At 42.3% G+C, this 10,842-nt stretch overlaps 1 protein-coding gene across 1 annotated transcript; it reads right to left on the bottom strand.

Moving 5' to 3' along the window:
- Nucleotides 1-459: 459 nt before the first annotated feature.
- Nucleotides 460-10,376, bottom strand: pgk1 (phosphoglycerate kinase 1). Its single transcript, XM_061085670.1, has 11 exons — nucleotides 10,189-10,376; nucleotides 6,980-7,030; nucleotides 6,686-6,841; nucleotides 6,327-6,471; nucleotides 4,612-4,715; nucleotides 4,254-4,373; nucleotides 2,621-2,735; nucleotides 2,208-2,387; nucleotides 1,942-2,119; nucleotides 1,638-1,736; nucleotides 460-1,236 (listed from the first exon to the last, which is right to left on the bottom strand). Exons 1-11 carry the CDS (start codon nucleotides 10,251-10,253, stop codon nucleotides 1,196-1,198), a joined length of 1,254 nt encoding a protein of 417 aa, XP_060941653.1. The 5' UTR covers nucleotides 10,254-10,376; the 3' UTR covers nucleotides 460-1,195.
- Nucleotides 10,377-10,842: the final 466 nt, after the last annotated feature.

Below are 10,842 nucleotides of genomic sequence, written 5' to 3'. Positions count from 1 at the left end.
CATGACTGCTACCTGAAAGTGAAACAAGTGTGTTGCAGTCTACCTCCTTAACCCTGCCTCTTCTGTGTTAGTGGATGGAACAAGAGTCAAACTAAAAGGGTTGCATCTTACATTTTTCATTTAGGTAGTTTTTACACTGTTTCTAAGTTATTTGTTTTTTGATGCTATGAAAAAAGTCATTATTGACATGACACTGACTCACGATTGGTCCATCCCCTGACTGCTGCTGTGCAAATTCTGGCTCCACATGATGTGATTGGTGCAAGATGGCAGCGCTTATGCTTATTTTGGCTTCATTTCTGATGAAGTTTTCTGAAATTCCTGAAATTGAGACACAACCTCCAACTTTATACACCGACAAGGAATTCTCATTGTATCTCAGCTTGTGGATAACTGTGTTGCACATAATATATACATCATGAAAAGCCCTTCAGAATAAAGGAACAGGTCAGAGAACAGTTTTACACAGAAACGGTTTTATTAACCTGAACAGATCAGACTGAGATCGACACACCTCAGTCTGACCACCTCGAGATCGACACACCTCAGTCTGACGCTGCTCAAACCAACAGCCAGAGAGGACGAGAACCGAGCCGACGTCAGTGCGAACAGACAGAAAATATAACGTCAAGGTACACACATTAACCATTTCTATATATATATACCGAATGTATACCACGTTGTCAAAGGAAGTGCAGTGATGTTCCGGGGCAGCTATGGAAAAGTGACGTAGCAGTACACACATTCATACAAGCACATACACTCAAGAGCCAGTGTTCAAGTTCCTCGGAGGTGAACCGATGACTCATCTCATGATTTTTTTAAGAAACACAGCAGTACTCCAGACGAGTCAGACAAGTAAAGCAGAACTCTGACACCCCTGTGACAGTAACACTTCCACCACAACAAGCCATTTGATCTGTTCTAGTCTTAATTCTGAAAAATAAGGCAGAGGGCTCTACTTGTTACAGCCATCATCGATGGATTAGAGGCAAAGGAAAGGATTCCTCCGTGAATCACAGCTGACATTACTTTAAATACAAAGCCTGAATACGAGATGAAATGGCAGAGAAAGCAGTTGGGTGTTTTTGCAGGGTGGAGAATGTTTCAGGAGTAAACAGGAATCTGGCTGAGCAGCTACACACCTTTCACACAATCACTCACACACACACACACCAGTGAGCTGATGGAAAGTTTAGGCACTGCTGAGGGCATCCACGCCGGGCAGGACTTTACCTGAGGACACAAAGACAGTGAACACACCGTCAACATCATCGTTATCATCGTTATGCTTCAGTACAACTCGGCACTGAAATGAGATTTGTATTTGTTCATCATCCTGTGAGGTTTATTATTTTTTTATTGACATTTTATGGGGGGGGGGGGCTCCATATTCAAACTGTAATGATCTGTTTGAGTTTAAAATATTGAGTCTATAAGAGCATCAGATTGCTGAAGTAGTTTGCCTCAAGATCCAGCAGAGGGCGCTCACTATCAACTTGACTGAACGCATGCCCTCTTGACCCATTAGTAAAGGTAGTCAGTCATGTTGTCACAAAGAATTGAGGATGCAAATCAAATGTATTCAAACTTTGGAGTTTTGGGACAAAGCATTGTGTTGTTTTCCTGTCACTCACCCTCCAGCAGCTCCAGGCTGGCACCGCCCCCTGTGCTGACATGGCTGACCTTGTCCTCTGTGTCCCACTTGGCACAGCAGGTGGCAGTGTCGCCCCCACCTGGACACAAACACACATTGTTAGTTTAATTCTAAATTATACAAGAACCTTGTTTGAAGGTAATTTATCTTAGGTTCTAATTACTTTGAACAGCCATGAAAACATACTTGAATTTGTTTAGATTTTGGCAGACTCACCAACTGAATAACCTGGCTACAAACAAGCAAACAGCAAAGGCTTCCGTCCACCTTCTTGTCTTTCTTACCGATAATTGTGATGCACCCAGCTTTGGTCACCTCGACCACTTTGTCCATCATGCTCTTCGTCCCTTTGGCAAAGTTGTCCCACTCAAACACACCGACTGGGCCGTTCCACACAATCTGCTTGGCCCGGCCCACCACCTCTGCATTGGCCTTAATGCTCTCTGGTCCACAGTCCAAACCCTGCAGTGGAGAAAGAAAAGATTATTACCAGTATAAAAAATTATAAAACTTGAATTGAATACTGATGAAAATAAATATAATTTCTCACCATCCAGCCAGCGGGAATGCCTGCAGCGACGGTGGCGGTGCCAACGGTGGCTTTCTCGTCAAACTTCTCAGCGGTGACAAAGTCGACGGGCAGCGTGATCTTGACGCCGTTCTTCTCAGCTTTGGCCATCAGGTCTTTGACAATGCCGGCCCCTTCCTCATCGTACAAGGATGTACCGATCTGACAAAAGCAAGAGTAAGAGAGGAAATGGGGAGTAAAAAATGAACCACAGACTAGTGTTGAGCTGGTTTTGTGATATGTTGACAAATAACAAGGGACACAAAAGTGAAAATGTGAATTAAGTATTTGCACTTCTCAGCTCTGCACAGCTTTATTGAGTCTTTTTAGCTGTGTTCAGCTCTGTGTTTCGGATATCACAAACCTTGATGTACCCTTCCTGAGATTTTGCTCACCTCCATGTTGTTGAGGACTTTGAGAAAGGTGAAGGCCATGCCTCCGCCAATGATCATCTCATCGACCTTATCCAACATGTTGTTGATCAGCTGGATCTTATCTTTCACCTTCGCTCTGAGAAACAGACAGAAGAGAGGCCGGAACACGTCAGTATAGATAAGGAACAGAAGAGCGGCCCACATGAGAGAAAGGTGGTCGATATTTACATACAGTACTAAACTAGTTTAAATCCGTTTCCTGTGATGATGTAATAATTGTTCCTCAAATACAATGTTTCACAGAGATGGCTGTGGAAATATAATTGACACTGTGATAACTTTTGAGAGCAGTGAAATCCTGTATCACAGTATTATGAACCACTGTGCCTGCGACTCTGGTAAATGCATTAATCTGAGACTTAAACTTGAAATACTGGATTCTTTCTGGATCCTGAAGAAACGCAACCCCAACCAATACGGCCCTTTGGATTTAGTACTGAGATGTTTTAGATGTATTTGGATGAATATAGCTCTACCAAATATTTCTGGCCATACAGACAGATTCACTCACAACTACTTGCGACCTTGTGATTTATCTGTTTCACTGCAGCCTGACCTCTGATTACACTCGGCCCCTCTGTCCGTGAACTGGCTGCATTGCTCCACACTGAGCGGATGTGACAGTTGCACAGAGCACTCAGGCTAAAATGGACTCTGACACGAGGCCAAATGGTAGCTTGGCTAAACTGAGTATTACAGCAGCTTCACACACTCTTTCCTCTTTATCCATTCACAACTTCGACTAAAAGAGTAAACAAGGACCCTTCAAATATAAAACCACTTGTTCACCAAGCACTGAAAATATGCTACACAAGTTATATAAGTGTGTTTACCAATTAACAATTTTTTATATACATTAAATGAGTTCTCATTTCCACACTAAGTGCTGAATAGTGACGGCTGTGTCTTGAAGAAAGCGGTGCACTGTGACACCACAGATTACATAATGAGTTTATAATCTATTCCTGGATGGTCACCTGGTAGTTTTAACAAGAGGCTGCAGTGTGAACAGCAGGAGACAGAGAGGACAACACTAAATGTTTCTTTCAGGGAAAGGTTCCCATAACAGGTTTGGTCTGCTGCAAGAGTCTGCGTCACTCTTTGGCTCTTTCATCGTTCAATCATACTCATTCATTTGTGAATTCCCATGGGAACATATGTAAAAGCATTAATATATAGTAACAATTTACATGGTATTCGTGTTTAAATTCTACATTTCATTGGTGACTAACTTTGTCTCAACGCATTTACAGCAAAACCAGTTTTACTTTTTTGTTATTAGTGAGGGCGAGAGACAAAGATGGTCTGTGATCACTTTCCATTTCGTTTGTTGTAAAAATGTTTACCTATTGTTTACCTTGGAGTCGTCTTACAAACCTATGTGTGTCGTTTTGATGCCAGATAAGCCTTAAATTGAATTAATCTCTTACTCCAAACATGCTTCCTGGATAATCTTTCATGCCTCACTGGGACCTTTGACTTACACTTCAAGAAACGCAGCCCCTAAAATGTGTTTTACCACAGTGCTGTTTTCAGTCCCATCACCCTAGAACACGGTCAAAAATGCTGAGTGGTTGAAACTAATCATTCTCACCCTCCGAGGATGGCAAGGAAGGGCCTCTGAGGTTTCTCCAGAGCCATGGCGAAGTACTCAAGCTCCTTCTTCATCAGGAAACCAGCGGCCTTCTGAGGCAGATTCACTCCCACCATGGAGCTGGGAGGGAGGGAGAGGGAGACAAGAGGTCAACAGAGGAATAGAAACGGAAGAGGATGAAGACAGACGATTTTTTCCAATTTTTGTTATAACAGCGTGGCCATATCTGCACAGTTCATCAAGTAAAATGTAATGCCATGTAGATTGCAACCTTTAAAATCCTTGAATACTGAATTTGATAGATCTTCACTAGTGATCTCCATAAAGACTGTACCCAGACAGTCCGAGTCCAGCTCACCTGTGGGCTCTGTGAGCTGTGCCGAAGGCGTCGTTAATGTAAACGTCTCCCAGTTTGGACAGAGATGCCCTGAAGGAATCAATCTGCTCCTGGGTGGCCTTGGTCTGAGGGACAGAAAAGAGGAGAAAGGGTAAGAGAAGAAGACGAACACTGAGGGAACAAAGTTATTAGTATTAGTGGCTGAAGTCTAAGTTTCTTTTCACACCTCTATTTTACCCATAGGGGATGATTTACAATTTGCTTATAGACAAACAATTCTGAATTCTAAGCAAGGCTTGTGTGTTCTCTGTCATTATTTCCTGCCACAAAGGAAAATTTTATTTATTTTCAATAACATTGTTGTGCACAAGTCACCCGTTGTTTGACGTTTAATAATGCGGCTCCTGTTATTGTATCATCGCAATGCAAGATTAACAGTCACTGCTCACGTGACTATTAGTTTAATCCATCATACCAATCAGCAAAATGGTCCATGTCATTCAGAACACCATATTTACAAGCACCTGAATGAAAATCCTGCTTACGCCTGCTACTAGGTGGCACCAGCTTATATGAACAAACTTTGAGAAGCAGTTTTCAGTCATGATGGATCAGGTTCCTTCTGCACTTTAACAGTTAGAGGTCATGACCGAGAGACCGGGGGCCAGAGAAAGGTCAAGAGAGCTCTTCAGTGTCGTTCAAATGTCAGACGGACAAGTCACTTCTTTTTAGGTTCTCCCTCTTCAGCTCACATGACAGATTTTATATAATTACAAATCCACAAAATGTTACACTGTCTCTGTCATAATTCATAGTATTATCTGGTGGAGCTTGGAAACTCATAATTCCTCTCCTTCATTCACCAAATGGTTGACAACCAGTGAAGTGATTTCAGTGTCTGGAGCAGCTCTGTCTCTGAGAAGCGGTACAGTAGAAACCGAAGCACACAGGCTACATACCAACCAGGCCTCTCAGGACAGGAAAAGCAACACATGCAGCCAGGACAGCCCACTGACCTTCAGCATAAATGTCAGCAGGACAAGGCTGCTGATCCACCCGGGATCAGTTTTTATACTGAGTCCTGAGGCTATGCCTGTTTATATAACGAGCATCTGCATCTCATGAAGAAGAACAAGTGCATTGTTATCACTCAGATGTCAAAGTCTCTTCCTGGTCCCCTCCAGAGAGAATTAATGAAAAGATTGCACATTAGGCGCTGTGATCTTTACTGTCGGTGTGACGATCAGTTAAAATTCAAAAAGTGGACGATGTGACAGGTTGAACTGAATCTTTGCATTCACTGCAGAGATCCACTATGACATCAATAGACTATGACATTAATAGATGGTGACTCAGCTCTTTCAGAGAGACACTGCAGCTGGTGTGACTGTGCATTTTCCTCCAGGTGACCCAGCAGTGAGAAGAGCAGAACAGAACACAGAGCACAACCACTACCTCATTTGAAAAAACAATTTAATTTGGTCCCCCTTCACACCAATGGATGATAGACTTTGATGGTAAAAACATCATTACTGAGTTAAAAATCTTGTTTTAATTACAATCTTAAATTAGAATTCATTGATGTGAAATGAATAAATGGTCATGTTTAAGTGATATGAACTGTATTTGCTATTCTCACTACTAACTTAATGAAAACCCAAACATATGACGCACCAAATTCTGCAAAACGTTAGTGACCATGTTCTCAACCAGAACAGGCCGACTGAGAGACTCACCTTGTTTCCTGAGGCGTCCTTGCCTTTTCCCTCCTCAGCGACGTGGAAGCGGAGATTCTCCAGCAGGATAACTGATCCGGTGGCGGGGTTAGCGCAGGCAGCTTCCACCTCTGCACCCACACAGTCCTTCAGGAAGGTCACGTCCCTGAAGAGCCGCAGAGGAACAGTGAGGATGATTCATCTTTTCACAAACCCAATATTCTATGATCTTGACAGACCAAACTTAATTATCATTTTTTCAGTGCAACAAAAAACTATATTCCAGTTATTTCTTCATCTTATGCTTTAAGAAACAAACTGGATGTATAAAGAGGGGGTGAAGAAACGTAGAAAGCGAGCGATTCAGTCTATAAACTCACTTTCCAAGCAGAGTCTTGAGCTCGTCAGCGACGGGCTGCATGGAGTACTTCTCAGGCACGAAGTTTCCATCAGGGCGGCCCAGGTGGCTCATCAGCACGACGGACTTGGCCCCGTTGTCCAGGCAGTGTTTGATGGTGGGAACGGCCGCCTTGATCCTGAAAATGAAGGAATATTGACTTGAGTTCTCCTCCTGCCACTGTTTCTCTACTTCTTTTTAGAATGAACCTCAGGAACTTGCAATTTTTTTAACTGCGAGAACAAAGCTTTTCTGTAAAAACTGAGACGGGCTTTACCTCTGGTTGTTGGTGATCTTCTTGTCCTTCATGGGGACGTTGAAATCGACCCTGGAAGAGAACAAACATAATGGAATAAATGAGACTATTGAGGTGAGTAGTGCATTAAGGAAGTTTTGGTGATTTCCTGTGTTTCCAGTTGAATTTCAATAAGGGATGTTGCTGTTAATAGTTTCCTCTCCCAAGCTAAAGGGGCGCGCCTCATGTGGGTAATTATGTGATATTATATATTTTCAGACAGTTCTATCTAGCGAAAGGCTTCATCAGCTTTTCAGTGGCAGCATTAGCTTATATACTGCTGCTCTGTCCATTGAGCTGGTTGTTCCTCCAGCTCTGCAGTGATACAGTTAATGAGAACATGCTGCATCCCTCATTCTCCCTTCGGTTACATAAGCTCCTCCCTGTCGGAGAACCTGATGCACTGAGACACATGATCAGAGTGCACCCACACACTAACACACATTCTGCACACACACACCTAGCACACAATGCCAGCGCCATCGAAGCAGCAATCCATTGTCTCAGTCTAAAACACAGCGTTCAGCAGTTCAGCGACTTAACAGCTCCTGTAAACAGATAACGCTCGGCCAACTACCAACTGTAGTAGTTCTAAGCTATTTAATTGTTCCTTCTGTTGTCATTAGCGTGGATCTGCCCATCAATGGAGGTTCATCTACACACAAACAGACTCAGACTGAGCTGCTCCACAGGCTGAAATAAGATCAGTGGAAGAGTTAAACCTTGATGGGCCAAGACAAAGAAGTGACTGATCAAGATACCTCGGTGTGGCCAGACAGCTATTTTTACACCAATGGCAGGGAGCTGCAGGCTTTATAACATTATCTACCTCCTTGTTTGCCTGTTAGCATTTTCATTGGAGTTTCGTAGGTTTTGTGTTGAAAGGAAAAAGTGTTTCTTGGGCTCCAAGTCAAGATAAACTCAACCAATAAGACCGATGAGGATATCTGGCCTCTTTAGAATTTGGCTGCTGGATAGGTTTCTGTCGGGCACTGCCAGGTCTCTACAGCAACGTGGCACCTTCCCTTTTATTAATTCTGGACCAGGCACTCACAAAAAGCCTCTCCTGCAATCAGTCTACAGTTCATAGAACCCGTACAATCTGCATGCTGCGACAGGCCCGGGGTGTGATACGAGGTAACTCTGTGCAGCACACTGTCAGTCCACACTGAGACTAATTCAACATGTATTTGACCTTTTAACACGGAGCAGTGCTGGCTGGGGGCTGCTGCTGCTGCCAGTGAACCTTGTCCTATGCAGACTGTTGTTTCACCACCAAATGGCCCTCTGACATTTCCACACAAGTGTGAGTCTCAAGTGCAATTGGTGTTACCAATTGCACTTGAAACTTCACAGTTTGTAGAAATGTCCAGAGAGCAGATGGCAGAACAATAGTACGAACAAATTACACAACTGTCTGTCAGATAAGTGCCGGTTTGTTATTAACTGAGTAATAAAGCTCTTTTAAACCTGGCAGCATAACATCCTAGGAGCCATGAAGGGGAAATGAGTAAAACCAATTACCTGCCATGATGCAACTGCTGTTACAAGTCTTACTGCATCACGACCGGCTGGATTATTACAGTGATGTTAGATCAACATAAGGAGCAGATTCACTTCATTCAATGATAACAATTAAATGCAAAAGACTAAATATCACTGTCTGCAGTGATGATAGTTTAATCTTAGTCTGACCCTCACTGTATTCAGTGATGTTAGTTTAATATAAGCCTGACTCTCACTGTATTTAGTGATGTTAGTTTAATATAAGTCTGACTCTCACTGTATTTAGTGATGTTAGTTTAATCTAAGTCTGACTCTCACTGTATTTAGTGATGTAAGTTTAATCCAAGTCTGACTCTCACTGTCTGCAGTGATGTTAGTTTATTATAAATCTGACTCACTGTATTTAGTGATGTTAGTTTAATATAAGCCTGAGTCTCACTGTCTGCAGTGATGTTAGTTAAATCTAAGCCTGACTCTCTAGTGGTGTTAGTTTAATATAAATCTGACTCTCACTGTATTTAGTGATGTTAGTTAATATAAGCCTGACTCTCACTGTATTTAGTGATGTTAGTTTAATATAAGCCTGAGTCTCACTGTACAGTGATGTTTGTTTAATATAAGCCTGACACTCACTGTATTTAGTGATGTTAGTTTAATATAAGCCTGAGTCTCACTGTCTGCAGTGATGTTAGTTAAATCTAAGCCTGACTCTCTAGTGATGTTAGTTTAATCTAAGCCTGACTCTCAATGTATTTAGTGATGTTAGTTTAATATAAATCTGACTCTCACTGTATTTAGTGATGTTAGTTAATATAAGCCTGACTCTCACTGTATTTAGTGATGTTAGTTAATATAAGCCTGACTCTCACTGTATTTAGTGATGTTAGTTTAATATAAGCCTGAGTCTCACTGTAAAGTGATGTTAGTTTAATCTAAGTCTGACTCTCACTGTATTCAGTGATGTTAGTTTAATATAAACCTGACTCTCACTGTATTTAGTGATGTAAGTTTAATATAAACCTGACTCTCACTGTATCTAGTGATGTTAGTTTAATCTAAGTCTGACTCTCACTGTATTTAGTGATGTTAGTTTAATATAAGCCTGAGTCTCACTGTCTGCAGTGATGTTAGTTCAATCTAAGCCTGACTCTCTAGTGATGTTAGTTTAATATAAATCTGACTCTGACTGTCTTTAGTGATGTTAGTTTAATATAAGCCTGAGTCTCACTGTCTGCAGTGACGTTAGTTTAATCTAAGCCTGATTCTCAATGTATTTAGTGATGTTAGTTTAATATAAGCCTGAGTCTCACTGTCTGCAGTGATCTTGGTTTAACGCAGTGTTTCTTTAACTGGAGGACGTGGTGGATTTCAGACAGTTGGAGAACCACTGGTCTCACGTCACCAGTTTGATTCCCGCTGGCTGCAGTGATGATGGTTGCATCCATGCAGCATCTCCTCACAGGCACGTAACATGGCTTTGAAGCGTGTGAACCAGTAAGTTCACTTCCTGTCCTCCGTTGAAAGGATTGAACTGCTCCACACATCGTGCTCCATCACTATATGTGTCTTCACCACAGCACTACAGCTAGCTACATCCGGTACACGGTGTAATATCTGTTAAATAATCCCATTTCCGACTAGCCTCGGCGGTAGCAGAAGCTAGCCGGCAGACCAGAGACACTCACCTCATGATGACGCGCTTCCCCTTCACGTCCACCGTGTTCAGGTTGAGTTTGTTGGACAGACTCATGTTGCTGCTGTGGTAACTTGTCTCCTGCACCTTCCTGGATGAGTCTCCTCCGCGTCCTTCGGCTGCTTCGCTGGTTAAACACCGAATGACACCTCTGACCTCAGTGCAGCAAGTAGGGACACCGGAGGGGCGGGGCAGAGAACACTCCCCCGTAAATGATTGGCTACAGCGCAGGGAGGGCAGCTCATTTGATTGGATCCGGTGGCTGTCTGTTGTCTGACGTAGGCGAGAGTTCCGCTACTGTCCCCAATCTCCTCATTTCACACGATTTGGAATTATCTCATCTTTTAACAGTTTAATATGGTTTTATTATGAATATATTAATAGTCGGAAACACATTGGCTGACCAAACCAATAATTAAAAATCAAGTACACAAATGATGTAAATTGTTTTCTACGATAGTTGTTAATTGTGCTTTTTAATTTTGGAGAATAAAGAGTAACGAACAAAAGATCGAAAAGGGTCTTACCAACGCACTCTTGTGAATCAAATTACATTTTTTGCTGACAGCTTGTAAATTGATAGATTCTAGTCTAATAAAACATAGGTGGTTAAAGTATTCCAATCCTTTTTTTGGATTACAATACT

Source organism: Limanda limanda, chromosome 14, assembly GCF_963576545.1.
Source record: "Limanda limanda chromosome 14, fLimLim1.1, whole genome shotgun sequence".
In the NCBI taxonomy this organism is placed as follows: domain Eukaryota; kingdom Metazoa; phylum Chordata; class Actinopteri; order Pleuronectiformes; family Pleuronectidae; genus Limanda; species Limanda limanda.
Note: the sequence above shows the minus strand (reverse complement) of the source record. Positions and strands in the feature narration are given on the sequence as shown.

Excerpts from the sequence above, each read along its gene's own strand:
- pgk1 (XM_061085670.1), bottom strand. The coding sequence starts at position 10,253 with ATGAGTCTGTCCAACAAACTCAACCTGAACACGGTGGACGTGAAGGGG. Across the intron at positions 4,716-6,326 it reads AGGACGCCTCAGGAAACAAG|ACCAAGGCCACCCAGGAGCA; the intron begins GTGAGTCTCTCA and ends TCTGTCCCTCAG. Across the intron at positions 2,120-2,207 it reads GCATTCCCGCTGGCTGGATG|GGTTTGGACTGTGGACCAGA; the intron begins GTGAGAAATTAT and ends TCTCCACTGCAG.